Source organism: Argentina silus (genome assembly GCF_951799395.1).
Source record: "Argentina silus genome assembly, chromosome: Y".
In the NCBI taxonomy this organism is placed as follows: domain Eukaryota; kingdom Metazoa; phylum Chordata; class Actinopteri; order Argentiniformes; family Argentinidae; genus Argentina; species Argentina silus.
The window spans coordinates 33,661,144-33,683,401 of record NC_139654.1 but is presented as its reverse complement, the minus strand read 5'-3'; the positions used below and the strand labels follow the sequence as shown (position 1 = coordinate 33,683,401).

The 22,258-nt window shown below is 43.6% G+C and overlaps 1 protein-coding gene across 3 annotated transcripts in view; it reads right to left on the bottom strand.

Annotated features, from left to right (window-relative positions):
* LOC310823570 (zinc finger protein 318-like) overlaps positions 1 to 22,258 on the bottom strand; it is a 60,618-nt gene that overhangs the window by 10,512 nt on the left and 27,848 nt on the right. For all 3 annotated transcript variants that reach the window (XR_014554952.1, XM_083696446.1, XM_083696447.1), the window contains exons 5-10: positions 20,952 to 22,218; positions 17,971 to 18,080; positions 16,976 to 17,075; positions 14,898 to 15,217; positions 4,109 to 4,303; positions 3,815 to 3,905 (exon numbers count right to left, since the gene is read on the bottom strand). Coding sequence is in view for 2 of the 3 variants with exons in the window: in XM_083696446.1 (XP_083552572.1) it covers positions 3,815 to 3,905; positions 4,109 to 4,303; positions 14,898 to 15,217; positions 16,976 to 17,075; positions 17,971 to 18,080; positions 20,952 to 22,218 (2,083 nt within the window). In the remaining variant the exon portion in view is untranslated. The remainder of the gene's footprint in view (positions 1 to 3,814; positions 3,906 to 4,108; positions 4,304 to 14,897; positions 15,218 to 16,975; positions 17,076 to 17,970; positions 18,081 to 20,951; positions 22,219 to 22,258) is intronic.

The window sequence follows — 22,258 nt, the reverse complement described above, 5'->3', positions numbered from 1 at the left end:
TTGGCCGTATGTTTTGGGTCATTGTCATGCTGGAAGACCCATCCACGACCCATCCTCAGTGCTCTGGCTGAGGGAAGGAGGTTCTCGTCCAAGATCTTACGGTACATGGCCCCGTCCATTGGCCCCTCAATGCAGTGAAATCGTCCTGTACCCTTAGCAGAGAAACAACCCCAAAGCATAATGTTTCCACCTCCATGTTTGACAGTGGGGATGGTGTTCTTGGGATTGTAGCATTCAGCATTTCTCTCCCTCCAAACACGAAGAGTCGAATTTATGCCAAAGAGTTCAATTTTGGTCTCATCTGACCACATCACCTTCTCTGAATCATTTAACCCATTTGTGCCGGATGCTGCGCGATGCAACATTGCATCTCCTGCCGGATGCTGCGTGGCGCAGCATTTTTTATTTGTTGTATATTTTTGAGGCGTGCAGCATATAATGCACTGCCATTGGTTCAAATACACGAGGTGGGTCTTGTTGATTTTTTAAAAACACGTGAGCACCCAAATGTCGTGTGATTCGCCGAAAATCACATAAATCGTGCGTTTATTGGAGATTTTTTTGGGAGAGCGGCGAGATGGCTACTGCAGAGGAGAATTTTGACAGCGAGGGCAGTGACAGAGTTGGGAGAGAATGAGAAGTTTGAGAGGGAGGAGGAGGTAGAGGATGATTATCTATCGGATGATCCTTTGGATAGAGCACAGGAGTGGGATTTGTGGACAGAAGGAGAGGAGGAGGACGACTTTCTCGGATTCCAGGTAGACTGGAAAACCGAGGGTTACCAGCCGCGCAATGCGAAGCAGTTAACCCGCAAACCGGGGGTGAAGCAGCCGATCCCCGTGGATGCTAGCCCCCTGGATGTCTTTTCGCGTATTTTTACCGATGAGCTTTGGGACATGTTGGTGACGGAAACAAATCGGTACGCTGAAGAGACGCGCGGTCAGACCCCCACCAACTCCAAGTGGAACCCTGTCTCCAAAACGGAGATGAAGACATTTGTCGGGCTGTGTTTCACATTCAGTATTTTGAAGCTGCCAGCACGCAGGGATTACTGGAGGCAGACCAAATGGTTGTACCAGACCCACGTCTCCAAGGCCATGGCAAGGGACCGCTTCGACATGATCTGGAGGTAATGATTTGTGTTTTGTTTTCTTGCGCTCTCTTCCGAGTTCCGTTCTCTTACTAATACATATAAATAAATACAATGATGGCAATACATGTTAGGCTTAAACTCATTAATCTTCAATTAATCATATGCATTTTCAGATATCTCCATCTCTAAGATAACATGGACCCTGCAGTGGACAAATCGGACAGGCTCTGGAAGCTCCGGGGGTTCATGGACCTCCTCCTGGTTAGATTCCAGGAACTCTATGAGGTCAATGGCTTCGTGGACGTGGATGAGTCCATGGTGAAGTTCAAGGGACGCCTGGGCTTCCGGCAGTATCTCCCCAAGAAACCGGTGAAGTGGGGAATAAAGGTGTGGGTCATGGCGGAGAGCAATACAGGCTATGTCACCAATTTTCAGGTGTACGGGGGCCATTCAGGGTAAGACTGAGAAAGACCTGGCTCACCGGATAGTCTCAGACCTGGCGACACCTTATTTCGGGTCCAACCTGTCCGTATATATGGACAACTTTTACACCGGTGTGAAGTTGATGGTGGACCTCAAGACCAGGGGGGTGCAAGCTTGTGGAACGGTGCGTGCCAACAGGAAGGACCTCCCCAAGAACAAGGACCTCACAAAGCAGGCTGGCTTGAACAGGCATGAGTTCAAGGTGGCGCAGTGGGATGACTTGACCTTCTGCATCTGGCAGGACACCAAGGCAGTGATGGTCCTCTCCAACTACCATGACCCGACAGCTTATGGGTCAGTGAGGAGGAAGACCAATGGTCAACGCCAGATGGAGGTTCGGGTGCCAGCATGCCTTGCTGACTATCAGCAACATATGAAGGGGGTAGACCTTCTGGACCAGATGGTGGGCTACTACCAGATCCAACATCGGTCGACAAAGTGGTGGAGGAGGCTGTTCTTTTACTTTGCTACGGTGGCGTGCTACAATGCCTTTGTGGCTGCCAGGTCTGCAGGAGGAGCCGAGTGGAAGTACAGGAGGGGGGGCTACAAGGACTGGCTGGAGGATCTGACCATGGAGCTGATCGTCCCCGTCACTGCAAGAAGTGCTCCCCAGGTGCTCCCCACCTGCCCAACTGGAGCTTCTGCTGAGCATGACCTGGTCCAGAACAACACAAAAAGGAAGACTTGTAGGGAGTGTTCTCTGAAGCACCACGGCACCAACGTGCGTCCTGGGTCAACTCTGATGGGGTGCAGGCAGTGTGACCTTCCTCTGCACCGCGAGTGCTTCATGCCACCACGTCCTTCGATTCAGGACATAGTGAAGCTACCACCAAACTCCTTTCCCACCTCTCTCTCATACCAAGGTGCCTTGGTCTGTGTGTTGGCATGTTTAAAATGTTATTTGTTATATAAATAAATCAAATAAAATATTTTTTTTCTTCCCCATTTGATTTTGAGGATTTTTAGAAAAATGTGTTGGTATGTTAGTGCTAAGGGAGCATGTTTTAATACAACCTGTGATTCTTACCTTTAAAATGTAATTTATTTCATGTTTCTATGTGCTACAGAGGCTTAGATATTAAGGTTTTGGTAGACGGTAGACAATTCTTAGTATTTTTTCGGAAAACCCTCAGGAGATAAGGACATTTATCCTAGAATACCATAGGTTTTGAGAGCCGTTTTTAGCAGGCGTTTTAGGAGTAAATGGGTTAAGTGTTCATTGGCAAACTTCAGATGGGCCTGTACATGTGCCTTCTTGAGCAGGGGGACCTTGCGGGCACTGCAGGATTTCAATCCGTTACGGTGTAGTGTGTTACCAATGATTTTCTTGGTGACTGTGGTCCCAGCTGCCTTGAGATCATTACCAAGCTCCTCCCGTGTAGTTCTGGGCTGATCCCTCACCCTTCTCATGATCATCCTTACCCCACGAGAGGAGATCTTGCATGGAGCTCCAGGCCGAGGGCGATTGATGGTTATTTTGTATTTCTTCCATTTTCTAATAATTGCACCAACAGTTGTCTCTTTCTCACCAAGCTTCTTGCTGATGGACTTGTAGCCCATTCCAGCCTTGTGCAGGTCTACAACTCTTACCCTGATGTCCTTTGAATGTTCTTTGGTCTTGCCCATGGTGGTGGAGAGGTTGGAATGGAAGAGATTGATTCTATTGACAGGTGTCTTTTATACCCATAACAAGCAGAGATTAGGGGTACTTTCTTAAAGTGACAGGAGTAATCTGTGTGCCTCATGGGCATATAACCGGTCTGTATGAGCCAGAATTCTTGCTGGTTTGTAGGGGATCAAATACTTATTTCCTTCGATCAAATGCAAATGAATTTATAACTTTATATAATGTGTTTTTTCTGGACTTCTTTGTTGATATTCTGTCTCTATTTGTTAAAATAAAAGTACCATAAAAATTATAGACCGCTCATTTCTTTGTAATCGGGCAAACTAACAAAATCAGCAGGGGATCAAATAATTATTTCCCCCACTGTATATTCAGTGAATACACATGCATATACAGTAATTTTGAACTGCACATGGAACACCATTTATGCCTCTTACTTCGGATGCACAGTTTTGTTCAGTGAATGAAAACTGTGGCAGTTCCAGCAGTAAACTGAACCTAGAAGTGAAAGATTGCTAACAACATTTAACAGTACAATTCATGACAGATACTGTATATAAAAAATAAATAAATAAACATGACAAACTGGAAATACAGGTGCAGTTTTGTACCTTTAGCAGGCTTGACCATTTTCTCTCTTGAATGATTCTTCTCACTCTTGGTGGAACTTTGGGCCCAAGGTCTATTGTATGGATCCTGGGTCTGTAAAGCGCAAAAACAAAAATGCATTAACAAACTACAAATAAGGAAGAACAGTGTTAACGATCAATGAAAACATTAAAAGGAGAGGTAAGGCTGACCTATGATAGACAAACAAGAACAGGAGACAGCATTTTCAGAACATACATTCATAACAAAAGATTTTCAATTCACTTGATTGCATATCCAACAAATGGGACACAAACCTTTCTGTGCGATTTACTGTGCAAATGCGTGAAAAAATCAAACATGGAACCAGAGGTGACGTTACAGTTTTTGCACCAGTGGTTCCCTGCATCATAGTATTCAAACAGGTCTGCAGGAATCACTGGAGACTGAGCACTGGCTGGGACATTCTGCTTCGATTTGTCTGGAGACGCTCTTGAAGACAATGCAGGTGCCTAACAAGGAACACAAGTTGCAAGGGTCACCTTACCTGAAACAAACTGTGATGAATCAACCACTTTGAACTCTGTTTAAATACTGGACTATGTTGGGAAACTTTCTGCAGTATTCAATGCAACATACCTACATACAGTGCCCTCCATAAGTATTGGAAAGAGGAAGCATTGTGTCTTCTTTTAGCTCTATACTCCAACAGTTTGGATTTGAAATCAAACAATTACTATGGGGTCAAAGTAGAGATTGTCAGCTTTAATTAAAAGGTTTTTTTGCTTTCAGATTGGTTTCACCATTTAGAAAGTACAAAATGTTTTAAACATACTCTCCCCCTATTTCAGGGCTCCAAAAGTATTGGAAAATATTATATAATGTGCTTTATTTGGACTCATGTTTAGTATTTGGTCGACAATCCTTTGCACGCAACAACTGCCTGTAGTCTGCAACCCACTAACCCCACCAGACGCTGGGTATATTCTCTGGTGATGCTCTGCCAGGCCTGTACTGCAGCCATCTTCAGCTGTTGTTTGTTTTGAGGTCCTTTTGCCTTAAGTTCCCTCCTCAGCAAATGAAATGCATGTTCAATTGGATTTAAATCTGGAGATTGACTTGGCCACTCTAGAACTTTACACATTTTGGCTCTGAAAAACTCCCTAGTTGCTATGGCAGTATGTTTGGGGCCATTGTCTTGCTGTATGATGAAGCGCCGTCCAATGAGATTGCAAGCATTTGCTCATACTTTTTGCTCATACAGCAGAATTCATTCTGCTGCCAGCAGTTACATCATCAATGAAGACAAGTGAGCCAGTTCCAGTGGAAGCCATACATGCCCAAGTCATAACACCCCCTCCACCATATTTCACAGATGAGGTAGTATGCCGGGGATTTTGGGCTTTTTTTTTTTTTTTTTTTTACACTTGCCATCACTCTGGTACATGTTAATCTTTGTCTCATCTGTCCACAAGACCTTTTTCCAGAACTATGCAGGCTCTTTTAGGTACTTTTCAGCAAACTGGCCATCCGGTTTCTGCTAACTAGTGGCTTACACCTTGTAGTGTAGCCTCTGTAGTTCTGCTGGTGAAGTCTTCTGCGGATGGTAGTCTGACACATCCACGCCTACCACCTGGAGTGTGTTCCTGATCTGTGGGACAGTCTTTTTGGGGTTTTTCTTAATTATGGTAAACATTCTTCGGTCATCCACTGTAGAAGTCTTCCTTGGCCTACCAGGCCGTTTGCGATTGCTGAGTTCACCAGTGTTGTTATTCTTTTGGATGATGTTCCAAACTGTTGTTGGCAAGCCTAAGATTTTTTGATATGTTTATGATACTTTCTTTCTGATTTCTCAGCCCAATAATGGCTTCCTTGAATTGCAGTGACAACTCTTTGGTCTTCATGTTGACAGACACTAATAGCAAACTTGAAAGGAAAACGTGAAGGCTAGAATCAATACTAGACATTGACAACTTTGTTGTCAATACCTGCACAAATGATGTGACGGAACACACCTGACTAACCAGAAACACCTGTCAAGCCAATTTTCCAATACTACTGGTTCCCTGAAATAGAGGGACTGTATAAAAAGGGTTGGAATTTCTAAATGGTGAAATCAATCTGGAAAAAAAACAACATTTAATTCAAGCTGATAATCTCTACTTTAATAATCTCTTCATAATAATTGTTTGATTTCAAATCCAAACTGTTGCAGTATAGTGCTAAAAGAAGACAAAATGATTCCTCTTTCCAATACTTATGGAGGGCACTATACAGAGATGATATGCAATTTATCTTTGTCCATATCGCATGCTCAAATTTCATGATGTTTGCATGTCTGAATCTTACTCTGTATGTATATGGTATGCACCCTGTATGCATGACTCCCTCCACTATTGTATATGTACTGTAACACATGGCTCCCACCACGATATCATACGATTTAAAAAAAAAAAAAGTCTGCGAAATGTATAAGATGTGTCAGAAAAGAGATACAGTATACCCCTGTCCTTCACAACAAATTAAGCTCAATTCAAAGTGACTTGACGCATTAATAAACCCTCAAATGCACAGACACACATCAATAGATGACAACACAATTTGTTCAGGTTAGATTGCACACGTGTGCACTGACATTGGCTCACATGCTGTGCAAGAGGAAGGCTAAACAGCAGGTATTCAATATAGCCTAATCTGATCAAACAATGACACAAGGCAAGTAGGCATCTTAAAACTGGGTCCTTTTAAATAGCTTCTCAAATAAACTGTTCAGGTAGGCCGAAGGAATCATATTCTTAAAACAGCACAAAGGCTGCTAGTCAAATTCAACAGGATATCAACTTGCCACAGGATTCATAAGTACAAATTTAAAAATGTGTAGAATGTACCATTTTAGCTTTTAAAAAAGCTAAAAAGCTCTAAAGTATGGAGATATACAGTGCCTTTGGAAAGTATTCAGACCCCTTTCACTTTCTCCACATTTTGTTGTGTTAAAGACTCAATTTAAAATGAATCCCTGAATGGAAAATAATCTCTCTCATATCCATAATTGTGTTTGCAACAATGAATTCAAGTGATACAGCAAAGAAAGTGGCTGGAAATGTGTTTATTTGGTTTTACTACAAAGCATTAAGTTGGTGCAAATCCAGCACATGCAATGCAGTTTCCACACCATCTCTCGTGTGAAGAATAGTGGTAGCTGCATCAAGTTATGGGTATGTGTGTCACTGGCAGGGACTGGGGAGTTTGTCAGGATCAAGAGAAAATTATTAAATTTGCTGAATTGGTAGTGACATCCTAATCTACACAGTGTGTAATTGATTCCCATGCAAATCAGAGACCCGATAAAAACAAAGATATTAATTCCAAAATTACATGAACTATTATCGTTGCATTAAGATGGACTCAGTTCAACTTGAGTGATTTGTTGATGACATTTTTGCATTTCAGCTAATTTTAAGAGTGTCAAAGCAAAGGGTCTGAATACTTACGTACAAGGTATTTCTGTATTTCAATTTGAATACATTTATTGAAATTTCTAAAAACCTGTTTTCGCTTTGTCATTCTGGGGTATTGTGTGTGGATTTATGGCAAATATAATTTACTATTCACACACAAACACCTCTTGATTTGTCTACCATTATTTTGTATTAATAATTTGTAAATATGGCTAAAGATGTGTGAATAAATGCTCTTACATTCGCGAACAAATGTCACGATGTGAGTAAAAACTAAAGCAGTGTCAAATCTTTCCAAAGTTATAAATAAAAGCATACTGTGTCGCGCTTGGGACACTACTTTCTTTTTTTCTTTTATCCTTTTTTTGTGCTAATTGCTGTTGTTGCTAATGCGAATATTTGCTAATGCCTTCCAACAACTTACCCTAAGCACTCAATGTTAATACCTAATACTGCCTAACCGTGCAATTCGTAATTCACGTGGTCAAGCATACATACAAACATTGGTAGTTTTCTGTGGCATGAACAATCGTAACATGCGTCCATATCGGCATGAGATCAACCATTGTCATGGTTACCTGATTGCAACGCACCAGTCGGAGAAGGTGCAGTTAGTTCTAAAATTCTCTGGTGGAATTCCCTGCTTTTATTTCGTCACATTCAAACTTTAAGTCTAGAAATGTTCCTGTGTTTAGTTCACCTGTAAAGCTGTTACCTATGAAAAGTTCAGTGTGTGTGAACACATTTTATTGTACCATACTACTAAGTATTTTTTATTCTATCTTGATAATTTCTTCATTACCCTGAGTGTATTGTGTATATTTTTCCCCACTAACCCTCTCCACCCGCAAAAAAAAATTATCACAATTTCCTCCATCAGGAGGACACATCGACGCTACACCTCCACTCGCAACCCTTCCAATCTAATCTACCCACCATGCTCAACTGACCACGACCTCACTGTCACGGGAGGACATTGGAACTGCCAATCAGCGGTCCAGAAAGCAGAGGCTATCTCAGCCTATTCCTGCTTCATGTCTCTCCACTTCCTTGCTCTCATAGAGACATGGATTACACCGGATAACACAGCTCCCCCGGCAGCCCTCTTTGATGCCTACTCCTTTTCTCATTCCCCTAGAATCTCTGGTCGAGGAGGAGGAACAGGACTCCTCATCTCGCCTAAGTGGTCACATAATGTCCTTCCCCTGTCACACCTGTCCATATCCTCCTTTGAATTCCATGCTGTTTCTATCACCTCCCCTGTCAAACTTCACATTGTTGTTATCTATCGCCCTCCAGGTCAGCTTGGCCACTTCTTAGATGAGATGGATGTCCTTCTCAGCTTCTTCCCTGAGGACAGCACACCGCTCACAATACTGGGAGACTTCAACATCCAGTCGGAGAAGCTTCACTCGTCTGGAGCACTTGACCTTCTCTCCTCCTTCGGCCTTACCCTGTCCCACTCTCTTCCCACTCATAAGGCGGGCAATCAGCTTGACTTTGTCTTCACAAGATCCTCCCATACCTCAAACCTCACTTGTTACCCCTCTTCCGGTTTCTGACCATCATTTCGTATCCTTCTCCCTCCCTCTCAAATGCTCACCCTCCCAACCAGTCTCTACCCACACTGTGTCCTCTCGTCCCGGCCTGCGCCACTCTTTCTTCCTCACCCTACCCTCTGATGAATCCTTCTCTCTTCTATCCACTGACACAGCTTCCTCCACCCTCCTGTCCTCTCTTTCCTCATCCTTCGACTCTCTCTGTCCACAGATCTCAAGGCTGGCACAATCCTCTCCACGCGCTCCCTGGCTGTCTGAAACCCTGCAAGCTTGTAGAATAGGGCTCCGGGCAGCTGAGAGAAAATGGAGAAACTCTGGTCTTCCTGATGATCTAGACCCTTATCTCTCTCTCCTCCTCAACTACACCTCATCTGCATCAGCTGCTAAAGCCTTATACTACCATTCCAAAATTCAAATCCTGTCTCTGACCCAAGGAAACTGTTCTCCACATTTTCCTTACTCCTCAACCCTCCTCCTCCTCCCTGTCTGCCGATGACTTTCTCACCTACAGTCATGAGAAAAAGTTAGGACACCCCCCAAAATATTAAGTTATTCTCTTAAAAATATGGACATATCAATATGTTATCTTCTTTCTAACAATGTCTATAGATAAAGGGGATGTAATTGAACAAAAAACTATGAAAATGTAACTTTGTAATCATTTATTTAAAGAAAAATTAACAATAATGCCAATTCCTACTGAGGAAAAAGTTAGGACACCCTATGCCCTAATAGCTAGTATTGCCCCCCTTGGCTGAAATAACCTCAATTAGACGTTTCTTATAACTGTCTACAGGTCTCTGACATCAATTGGGAGAAAGTTTTTCCCACTCCTCCTTGCAGAATTCTTTCAGCTGTGTGATGTTCGAGGGGTGTCTTGCATGCACAGCCAGTTTCAAATCAATCCACAGCATCTCAATAAGATTAAGATCCGGGCTTTGACTTGACCATTCCAGAACTCTCAATTTATTTTTCTTGAGCCATTCCTTGGTAGATTTACTGGAATGTTTTGGGTCATTGTCATGTTGCATGGTCCACATCTGCTTCAGCTTCAACTGTCGAACAGATGGTCTCACATTTTCCTCAAGCACCCTCTGATACAATACAAAATTCATAGTGGATTCTATGATGGTGAGCTGACCAGGCCCTGCTGCAGAAAAGCAGCCCCAAACCATGACATTTCCACCCCCATGCTTCACAGTTGGTATGAGGTTCTTGTTCTCAAATGCTGTCTTGGTTTTGCGCCAAACATGTTTACTCTTACTGTGCCCAAATAGTTCAACTTTGGATTCATCTGTCCAAAGCACATTGTTCCAGAAGTTCTGGTCTTTCTCTAGGTGTTCTCTGGCAAACTTTAGTCTTGCCCTGATGTTTTTTTTTGACAGCAGGGGTTTCCTCCTTGCACACCTCCCATGTAATGCAAACTTGTTCAGTCTCTTTCTTATGGTGGATGCATGTACTTTGACATCAATTGTGGCAAGAGATACCTGTAGGTCTCGTGATGACATTCTGGGATTGTTGGAGACTTCTTTAAGCATCTTTCGGTCAGCTCTTAGGCTGAACTTGCTTGGGCGGCCTGACCTGGCCATGTTGGTGGTGGTTTTAAATGTTCTCCACTTGTAAATTATTTTCCGGACAGTGGAATGGCCAATTTCGAATAGTTTGGAGATCTTTTTATATCCCTTCCCAGACTCGTATGCATCTACAATTTTTCTTCTGAAGGCCTCAGAGAGCTCTTTTGATCTCGCCATGGTGATGCAACTCACTTCAACAATCAAGAGCAAACCAAACTAAATATCTGAGGTTTAAATAGGACAGGCTCCTCCAAAATCCTCTGTAACGCTGTTCTAATCATTTGCACCTGATGTGGTGCTCTTTATTATAATTTTAGGCATTTTAAGTGGAACTAAATGTGGGGGTGTCCTAACTTTTTCCTCACAAGAAGATTGCATTTCTATTAATTACATTTTACCAATCATTTTTTAAATAATTTGTTTCAGTTGTATTTGTTTAGTTATATTACCTCAATTTTTCAATATTGTTCAAATGAATATCAAATGTCCATATGTTTGAATATGTTGAAGAAGACAAAGGTTTTCATAGGGTGTCCTAATTTTTTCTCATGACTGTACTTTGAAAAGAAGGTTGATGACATTAGCAGCTCCTTCCCTCTACCTCTCACCAACAATACTACCTCTCCTCCCAAACCCACTGTGCAACACCCAGTCTCTGGTTTATCAGATTTCTCCCCCCTCTCCCCTGAGGATGTTCTAAAGCTGGTCACATCCAAGCGGGCAACCACCTGCCCCCTTGATCCTATCCCCTCCCCCTTTCTCCAATCCATCTCCAAAGACCTCCTTCCGTTCCTTACCACCTTAATCAATTCCTCTCTATCCACAGGATCTGTCCCAGCTGCCTTCAAGACAGCCAGAGTCAAGCCTCTTCTCAAGAAACCAACTTTTGACCTGTCTGCTGTCCATAACTACAGACCGGTATTCCTTCTCTCCTTCTTATCTAAAACCCTTGAATGTGCTGTCTCTAACCAACTGTCTAACTACCTCCTTCTAAACAACTTCCTTGACCCCTCACCAATCCGGCTTTAAAGCTGGGCACTCTACTGAAACTGCTCTCCTTGCTGTCACAGAGGCTCTCCACTCCGCTCAAGCTTCCTCCCTCTCCTCTGTTCTCATTCTTCTGGACCTGTCTGCTGCATTTGACACAGTAAACCACCCCATCCTTCTCTCCACCCTCTCAGAATTGGGCATCTCTGGCTCTGCACTCTCCTGGTTTGCATCCTACCTGGCCCGTCGCTCCTACCAGGTGACGTGGAGAGGATCGCTGTCCTCTCCACGAGCCCAAACCACTGGGGTCCCCCAGGGCTCTGTCCTTGGGCCTTTACTGTTCTCTCTCTATACCAAATCTCTCGGCTCTGTAATTTCTTCACATGGTTTCTCCTACCACACCTACGCAGATGACACTCAACTTTTTCTCTCTTTCCCCCCTTCTGACTCACAGGTGGCAACACGTGTCTCGGCATGTCTTGCAGACATTTCTGCTTGGATGTCAGCCCACCACCTAAAGCTCAACCTTGACAAGACTGAGCTGCTCTTCCTCCCAGGGAAAGCCTGCCCTCTCCAAGACTTCTCCATCACAGTAGAAAACTCTTGTTACGTCCCCACATTTGTGTGCGTGTGGTGTCGTTTGTCTGTTTGTGTTTCCCTCTGTCTCTCTCCCAGGTATTGGTTCATTCCCGTCAATCATCGTTTCGTCCGTCACTCCCCCTGTTGCCCTTCGACCAATGGGTTCACCTGGCGGCCTCCATCAACCAATCAGACCATCGTCCGTCTCTGTTTAAAACTCCCGCGCACTCTTCAGGAAGGGAGGGGTGTGGTAGCATCGGAGCGGTTTTCTCTGTCATTTGTAATCATCGTATCCTACTGTTCTTGTTAGTGTCTGTCCTACCATTGTGTCCGCTGCCACACCTGTAGTTAGCCCCAGGGGAGGGCGAGTTAGGCAGGTAAGACGCCCATGGGCTTACATCTCCATCACGCAGGTTGGTTTTGTTATATACAGTAGGTTAGTTTCCCCAGGCGGGCGCCACCTCTTGTATTTTGGGTCTAGGGCAGGCGGGCAAGATTTAGGTACTTAGATAGCAGACTTTTCGTAGTTTGAACAGATAGGACTAGAATATTAGCTTTGGGGTTATTTTGGTTCTCATTTATTTGGCGCCGTCTGGCGTCCTCCCCTTAGTTCCCTCTCTATGTTTCCCCCGTGCTGTCTGGTTGTTTGTTGTATGTATTTCTAATAAATCTGTCTTATTTTCATTTTATACTCAGTCGTTGTGTGTGTTGCACTACCACCGCACCAGCGGGTCTTAGCCGCATATACAGATACAGTATGTTACATTTCTCCCCCCTTTTATATCCCTAGACGTAGTATCTGGGGGGGGGGGGGTTCGTAACACTCTACTGTGACCTCCTCCGATACAGCCAAGAGCCTTGGGGTGATCCTTGACAACCGCTTATCCTGTGTGGCGAACATCACAGCGACAGCACGCGCCTGTCGATTCTTCCTCTACAACATCAGAAGGATACGTCCGTTCCTCACCAGAGAAGCAGCACAACTTTTGGTCCAAACACTTGTAATCTCTCGCCTTGACTACTGCAATGCACTCTTGGCCGGACTCCCCGCCTCCTCCATCAGGTCATCAGCTCATCCAGAACGCTGCTGCACGTCTGGTGTTCAATCTCCCCAAATTCTCCCATGTCACGCCCCTCCTCTGCACCCTCCACTGGCTCCCGGTAGCAGCTTGCATCGAATTCAAGACCCTGGTGCTTGCCTACCGGGCGGCAAAGGAAACAGCCCCACCCTACTTGCAAGCCATGGTTAGACCCCAAACCCCTGCAAGATCACTCCGCTCGTCCACCTTGGCTGCCCGCCTGGCACCGCCGCCTCTACGGGGATGCAGTGGCCACGCTACTCGGTCGCGGCTTTTCACTGTCCTGGCGCCCCGCTGGTGGAATGAGCTTCCCACTACTGTCAGGACTGCAGAGTCACTTCCGATCTTCCGCCGTAGATTAAAAACCCATCTCTTCAGGCTACATCTTAACAGTCCCTCCTAAAGACTGCTTCACCCTCACTACCCCCCCCTATACTCACCCTAACCCCGAGACCTCTCCTCCTTGCTACCCCCTGTACAAGTTCTCTCCTGCTAATAAAATAAATAAAATAAAAAGATAGCCTACTGGCATTACGACTGCCACGATTTGTCTTATGATGACTGTTGGAAAGATGATTCACTTACTTAAACAAATGTATTGTTGTAAGTTGCTTTGGATAAAGGGGTCTGCTAAATGCCATAAATGTAAAATGTACTGAATAAAGCTTTGCAAAGTCAAACATTTGTTAATCATAATTTTAACTGACAAGCTAACCACTTTGCTTGCAATGCCAAACAAAGACAAACAAGCAACTTTGTTGAAATGCCAGCTAGATTAATACTCTCTTTGATCAACTATGTTTTGTTATTCAGGTTGTAATAGAGCAGGTAAAAGCAGCCTCATCAGCTTAATTAATTTCTGGGATATTGCACAATACACCGTGTTGCATGGCTAGGTAAATGGTTAGGGTTTTAGGGTCGTCCCAAGCAAGGACTCCACTTGGCATCTACCTGTTGCATAGCTGTCGTTGTGTTTATACTTTTCACAAATGATGACAACAACCACCTTCATGATGTCTCTGCAACTTGTTGTGTCAAAAGACAGTCACCCTTGGACTATAAACCATAGTAAAAATTGATGGTATAAACCAAGTCAACGTGAAAGGATGTTTTGCAGGAGCTTTTCCAGCCTACAGCTTCAGCCAAGATTTTATAGTTGAATAGATATAGCCAACTGAGACTCATTTGGGGATCATATCTCTATAAAACACACTGAATGTTCTGGAAGTTGATTGGTTGCACCTGAGCAAGTTTATAATGGTATACTCTAAGGGGCTGATCACTTAACCAAACCAGGTATTTCACTAATTAATTTTTAATAATTGTCCAGAATTTTTTACATTTTTATTTTCACTTTGATGATGAGGGCTATAATGTGTACATACAGCTCAAAAAAGTTAGATTTGATTTATTTTAATTTCCAGGGTGTAATGTGACAAAAGGTAAAGATTTCACAGGGGTATGATGACTTTCTATAGGCACTGTATCCAAACAGATTGTAGAGCCACCTTTTGCTGTAATTACAGCCATCAAAGTATTAAATCAGGGGACTGATGACTTTTCCAACCCTGTTATTCTTGTTTTTCATTTTTTATAAATTTTCAGAACTTTTTTTTTTTTTTCATGGGTTTTGATTTCAGGCTGTGCGACAAATAGTAACTATTTCAAAGGGGTATGATGACTTTCTATAGGCGCTGTACATAGCTCATTTTGAAAGATATACAAATATTTGCTGTTATAAAGAAAGGTAGCATTTTTACATTAAAACTTTGGTGTGGGTTAGGGTTACTTTCTACACCTTTAAACAAATAATAAATGAGAAAAGGGCTTCAGCTCTCTGGCTTGTCTAGAACAGTGTAAGGAATTCTACCTTAGCGGTACAGGACTGGACCACTGGTGACTTCCCTGGGCTTCGGACTTGCTCCCGTTTCTGCTCCTGCTCCTGCTCTGGTGGCGGTGGTTGTACAAGGTCCCCCGAGGCCCTAAACTCTCTCCAAGGCTTGTCAGTTGCACTCACACCCAAAATGACAGCAACCGTGTCGAGTTCGGACCGTTTCTTCTCAGCAGCCTCGTGCTCTTTTCGTAGCACAGAGATCTGGGCCATCACCTCTTCCTGGAGCTGGCTGATCTCTGACAATAAGGGGTCCTTGTGGCCATCTTTCTCACGCCGCTTTTTCCTGAGAAGCTCCCCTACGACACAAACAAGACACTGCATGCCAATGTGCAAAATGCCTCTCCAAAACACCCAGCTCAGAGAGTTTCTTCAAGAACTTGGCAAGAATATTATGCAGGGAATTTACATACAGTGGGGGAAATAATTATTTGATCCCCTGCTGATTTTGTTAGTTTGCCCGATTACAAAGAAATGAGCGGTCTATAATTTTTATGGTACTTTTAGTTTAACAAATAGAGTCAGAATATCAACAAAGAAGTCCAGAAAAAACACATTATATAAAGTTATAAATTCATTTGCATTTGATCGAAGGAAATAAGTATTTGATCCCCTACAAACCAGCAAGAATTCTGGCTCATACAGACCGGTTATATGCCCATGAGGCACACAGATTACTCCTGTCACTTTAAGAAAGTACTCCTAATCTCTGCTTGTTATGGGTATAAAAGACACCTGTCATTAGAATCAATCTCTTCCATTCCAACCTCTCCACCACCATGGGCAAAACCAAAGAACATTCAAAGGACATCAGGGTAAGAGTTGTAGACCTGCACAAGGCTGGAATGGGCTACAAGACCATCAGCAAGAAGCTTGGTGAGAAGGAGACAACTGTTGGTGCAGTTATTAGAAAATGGAAGAAATACAAAATAACCATCAATCGCCCTCGGCCTGGAGCTCCATGCAAGATCTTGCCTCGTGGGGTAAGGATGATCATGAGAAGGGTGAGGGATCAGCCCAGAACTACACGGGAGGAGCTTGGTAATGATCTCAAGGCAGCTGGGACCACAGTCACCAAGAAAACCATTGGTAACACACTACACCGTAACGGATTGAAATCTTGCAGTGCCCGCAAGGTCCCCCTGCTCAAGAAGGCACATGTACAGGCCCATCTGAAGTTTGCCAATGAACACTTAAATGATTCAGAGAAGGCTTGGGAGAAGGTAATGTGGTCAGATCAGTTCAACCAAAATTGAACTCTTTGGCATAAATTCGACTCGTCGTGTTTGGAGGGAGAGAAATGCTGAATGCTACAATCCCAAGGACACCATCCCCACCGTCAAACACGGAGGTGGAAACATTATGCTTTGGGGTTGTTTCTCTGCTAAGGGTACAGGACGACTTCACTGCATTGAGGGGCCAATGGACGGGGCCATGTACTATAAGATCTTGGACAAGAACCTCCTTCCCTCAGCCAGAGCACTGAGGATGGGTCTTCCAGCATGACAATGACCCAAAACATACAGCCAAGGCAACAAAGGAGTGGCTCAAGAAGAAGCACACTAAGGTCATGGAGTGGCCTAGCTAGTCTCCAGACCTTAATCCTATAGAAAATTTGTGGAGGGAGCTGAAGCTTCGAGTTGCCAAGCAAAAGCCTTGAAACCTTCAGGATTTGGAGAGGATCTGTAAAGAGGAGTGGACCAAAATCCCTCCTGAGATGTGTGCAAACCTGGTGACCAACTACAAGAAACGTCTGACTTCTGTGCTTGCCAACAAGGGTTTCTCCACCAAGTACTAAGTCATGTTTTGCTTGGGGATCAAATACTTATTTCCTTCGATCAAATGCAAATTAATTTATAACTTTATATAATATGTTTTTCTGGACTTTTTTTGTTGATATTCTGTGTCTATTTGTTAAAATAAAAGTACCATAAAAATTATAGACCGCTCATTTCTTTGTAATCGGGCAAACTAACAAAATCAGCAGGGGATCAAATAATTATTTCCCCCACTGTACATTTGAATTAAAAGATCTGGAATTGAGGTGACAGAAATACCTTGCTGTTTACGCAATCTCTCGAGTTCCTTCAGAAGACACTCTTTCTTCTTCATGCGGATCTCTCGATCTCCCCTCAGTTTTTCCCGTTCCTCCAGCACCTTAAGATAGCAAGATTATAATTTGAATACATGTATGGTAATACCACAACACAAGCCAAACTAGTTTTGTTAAATGACATTAGGCTTGAATTGTAAGCGGTCCTCTCATCCTGCCACTTCCCCTTCTGGCCACCATTGGCCAGTGTAATGGCAAAAAATATATTTGTACTATTTTGCTTAAGTCATATATGAAATGTATTGACCTCTCTGTGACCCAATGTACTTATTTATTTTTAATTATGTGACTGAAGAAGAACCAGAACCAAATCCTTCTCTTGTATCAGAGATGTTATGTGACCTTGGAACACTCGTAACTGCAGGCTGAGGTTTGAGATAGTGGCTCACAACGCCTACGCTTCTTTCCCAGCTTCTTTATCAGCAAACAGGTGCAAGATATGTTTACCCCTAGACCTATGACATACAAGCATTGGAATTAAGGACGGTCCTCTCCTCAGCCACAGTATCAGTATCTGAATCCACACTGTTGGTGAAGGAATGCTGATCCGGCCGTAAGCAGAATTGTTTAAACTTTGTATATGCATTAAAACTCTCAACTGAGACCAAACATCGTTTATTGTTGTTCACTCAAAAGATTTCCATCACACCAGAGACTCTATTTGTTTTCTTATGTTATCTCTTTTAGTTAATTGGCAGCACCTGTGCCTTGTTATTTGACCAGCATATCAGCCTGGCCTAACCCTAACCCTTCTGTGTTCAGTCTTGAGCCTCCTACGTTATATGTACCTGTACTACCAAGTTATCTAGTAGTACCTATGTTTTAGATTATTGCAACCCTTGACTCCTGCGTTCTTCCTGCACTTGGGTCCACACCACTCCACCTCGTTACATGAATAGATAACTTGAACAAACTGTAAGTGTATAGTCGGTACAATACCTTTTGTTTTTGGCTTTCGTTATTTTTTTCTTCCAAAACCCTCCTCTCATGGTTGCTGCCTGGTTTGGAGGTTTCTCTTCCATTATCTTGAGGGGCCATCTTTGATGATCCTATTCAGGAGGAAAGTTGAATATGGGTCATTCCATAAATTAGGGGGCCAATGACTGTTTTGTGGATGGAAAACTTGAGGGCTGTTCCAAAGACATTTATATTTAACTTAACACATTTCTTTCTATGTGCATTGAAATGTAGTGGGACAGCACATGTTGTGATTGAGAAGAGCACAGGATATTTCAAACGCTTACATCCTTGTATTGGCTTGGTGCCTTCAAGTATTTAGCAAAAATATTGACAGAACTATACCTGTCTATAACAGCATAAGTAATTACATTATAATACCATATAAATGCCAAAACTTGAATCCAATGACACTGACTTGTTACATACCTTTGAAGCTCACTGTAGCAGCTTAATAACTTTTGTGCTTGATTTTATGATGGTTAGGCAGATCTACTAATCCCACTAAATCATGTTTGATGTCTGATACAGCACCTTTCAGACCACATACAGAATAAAACATTTACATTGCTGTCATCATGATTCCAACACTATAGTGATCAATGCAGTTTTAGTCCTTATTTTGTTACTGTTGCGTCAAAAGACAGAACACACTAAAAATGAGGAACGGCAGCTTTTCTTGGAAAGAACTCCAGGCCTGAAGAGGGCAGAATAACCCAAATGCATGGGTGGACCTAACAATTTAGCCAGCGTTGCTGGAGGGACTGCTTTGACCTGCGCACCTGCCAGATAAGCATGGGTATAAAAATGTTTGGAGTTAGCTTCGCCACCCTTTTGCTTGGATTCCTCAACCTGCAAACAAGAAACACACAGCTCATTGTTCAACCCTAAAGAAGCAACTGGTATGAAATGTTTGGAATGATTTATTATGTTGCATTCAGTGCTTAGTAGTGATGGGCAAATGAAGCTTTTGTGAAGCACTGAACCACTTGTGCCAATTGTTTCGAAAATGGGTTCATTACTCGAAGCTTCAGTTACAGTGACCTCTCCTGGCGAAGTGCAAGGCTGCAGTCAAATTAGGCAGGCTAGTTGGTGGACAGGAGGCTTTTAATTACACGCACGCACGAACACACACACCTCAATGAGCAGTGTTGGAGAAACTACTTTACTTTTGTAGAAAAGATCTTTTGTTCTGAAGCATCTTTGCTTTGATCAACCTTGGATTTAAAGTATTGTAACGACCCTGTGAAAGGCCCGTTAGCAATTCCGCCAAGGGAGTTACCGCTCTTGGTGTTGTGGCTAGCGCGGCCGGTTTGTAAGCGAAAGATTGCGAGTTCGATACCCGCTTAAGGCAAGCTGCTCTACCACGCCGTTCGCTACAGCATCTTTGCTTTGATGAAATTCTTTGATGCGCACACACACACTAAGACTGAATATCATGTTCTATTTACAAATAAAGATTGATGAATGTGTGTATTGTGTTATTGAGGAGAGAGTGCTGGGGAAAATATGGCATAGGTTGGGTGTGTTTGTGTAACTATGGCAGGGGGTGATTATGTGGGATGGGGAACACTCAAAGATTACAAGAAGAACACTCAGAGAATACAAACGCAATACCAACAACGCACCTACTACGACAATCCACAAATTGTGCATTGTTTAGAGCGGTTATAAAGTGTTGAGGCACTCAAATTCAAAACTGTCGCAACCTTTCACCTGTCAGAATCGAGACGAGGCAGTGCCAGTGAATCACCTGATTGGACCGCGAACCAGTCAGGTGATTCATTCAGGCAACGAAGCAGTTGCTGCTTCGGACGTCATATGTCACGTGATTTTTTTCGCACCAAAGCAAGCTTCGAAGCAGTGCTTCGATAAAATTGTTGGTCAGTGTTTGAAGCACGTATCGAAGCTTCAGTGTCAAACTGCCATCACTAATGCTTAGCACAAATTCCATGTTTAATTCTAGTAGGAGTGGTGACTCCTTTTATTTTGAATAGTTCCTGACTGCAGATAATGTAGCAGTGGAAGTAATTGCTTGAAGGGCTAGATTAAATTGAGATGGTTAAACATTTACTGTATTCAAAGCCATGCTTTGTTGCTTTGTCATGCATTGTTTATTAGGTAAAGTAATGCATGTTTATTTTCTGTTTATCTTTAAGGTTATCAACCTATTCCCTATTTCTTAGTCCCTAATCCTGTCATTCAATTCATTTCATCTACTCTATTCAACAATTCAACTGTTTCAACATATTACCAATGCCATCAAAACCATCTGGAAGAAAAATAAAACACCAGAAAGGAATTGAGTTGTCCCTTTGCATCCTTCATGTGTTGAGCAAGCCGTTTTCAAGTTTGGGCAGAGCTGAACTGATTGTAACACCTAGATAACTTGACAGTTACGATGCAATAGTTTTGATCATCAGAAAAATACTGTAAGTAAATATTCGAAAAACAAGCAAGCATTGACTCTCTCATGCCTTACTGCATGCGATGCACCATGAGCAAAAGTGCGGGAGTCTATGGCTTTTTATCAACACATTTTCACAAGACTTTGTTACTCACGCACCCTCTCTCGCACGCTTGCGCTTATCTAAGTGAGAGTGCGCGCACATTTTTTTGGTTTGTTTTATTCATGTGGGTTTTTTTGGTCTATTTTACATGTGTAATTTTGGATGAAGTGTGTAATGCATGTTGTCACAGTTAGGGCAACTTGAAGTCCAATTCTGCATATAATGACTCGTATTCCTGGAACTAGACTACTTTTATTTTATCTGTATTAAACCACTGAAATTTTTACCCCAATGTCACACTTTGGCCCCGTCATTTATGGAATGACCCATATAATGAACATTGTCCTAAACAATATGGTTTCATTGATTATGGTACTTGCAAAAGCTTAATGAAAACCCCATTGAACAAGTATAAACAAATCAATCCTCTTAATCATGACCATTAGTTCTCACCGTATGACCCATCAAACGGCTGGGCATTCTGAAAATCTTCGATGGGAGACTGAGGCGGCATGCCCATAGATGGGGGTGGGTACATGGGCCACTGTTGGGCCATGTAAGGCATGTAGTTCCCATACTGCCCATAGCCAGGGGGTGGATAGTTGGGGGTTACCAGACCATGTGTCTGGGGGTAGAGAGGCATTGAGAGAGCTGGGTGGGAATCCATGACTTTAGGATCAGGGGTTAGGGAAGCAGTCTTCCCTAGCACTGGGATCCCTCTGCTAATGTTCTCAGTCTTGACCTCTCTGCCACCTCGAGATTTTCCATGGGTGCTGCACCTGTCAGATGGGGGCAACTTTTTTCGGTTCCTTCTATGCTGACCACTGCTGCTCCGGCTCCGACTACGGCTGCAACTGCAGCTACTGTCTGAGCTCTGGCTATGGCTCCTACGCCTGTGACTGCTCCCGTCTGAGCTGCCTGACGAGTTGCGACAGTCCCTCTTCTCAGGTCTACGGCAGAGAGTCTTCGGAGGGGGCCTCTTCCCATGCAGGCGCTCCTGAGTCCTTGCGACCATTTTGCTGATCTCAGTCACCCCAAGATCCAACCCAATGGTTTTAAGTAGATCCTGGATCTTCTCATACTCATCCACATCCTGCCTCTCCTTCTCTTCCAGTGGCGCCGTTCCTGGTGGGTAGCCAGAGTGAGGCAATTCAACCTTGATGTTTTGGTCAGAGGTGACAGAGGACCTGCTTTGGTACCCAATGTCCACTTGTTGATGAGGGCCCCTCCTGGTTGTATGATCTCCAATACCAGCATGGCCCAGTAGGTGAGGGGATGCCACAGATGTGGTGCTGTATGCTTTACTCAACGCATCATGATGCTGTGTGAAGTCCCCATAGACCGCTGCCTCAGTCATACGATCACCATAGACCTCTGACAGACTGTGCTGCTGACGTGGGGCTTCAGCTGGAGCCTGGGCCCTGGCCATTTCCGGCTCCTCCTCATCTCCATACAGGAACTTCTCCTCATCTTCAATATCTGCTACCTTCTTCCTTTTCTCCTCCTGCTGTGCACCCGCACCTCCCAGCAAGCCAAGGATCCCAGAGAGTCCACTGCTATCCCGTCTGAGCCTGTCGTGTGGATCCTCCCTCAGTTCTCCTAGCATGGAGGCCAGCATGTTGGGCTCCATGCCTTTCATTGCGGTAAGGAAACCCTCTGCCTCTCGGGACATATTAGCACTCTGGTTCTCTGCAGGGACACCTCTTGGAGAATCACTGTTCTGTAAAACAAAAAGCCAACCATATCATGTGCTGATTTAC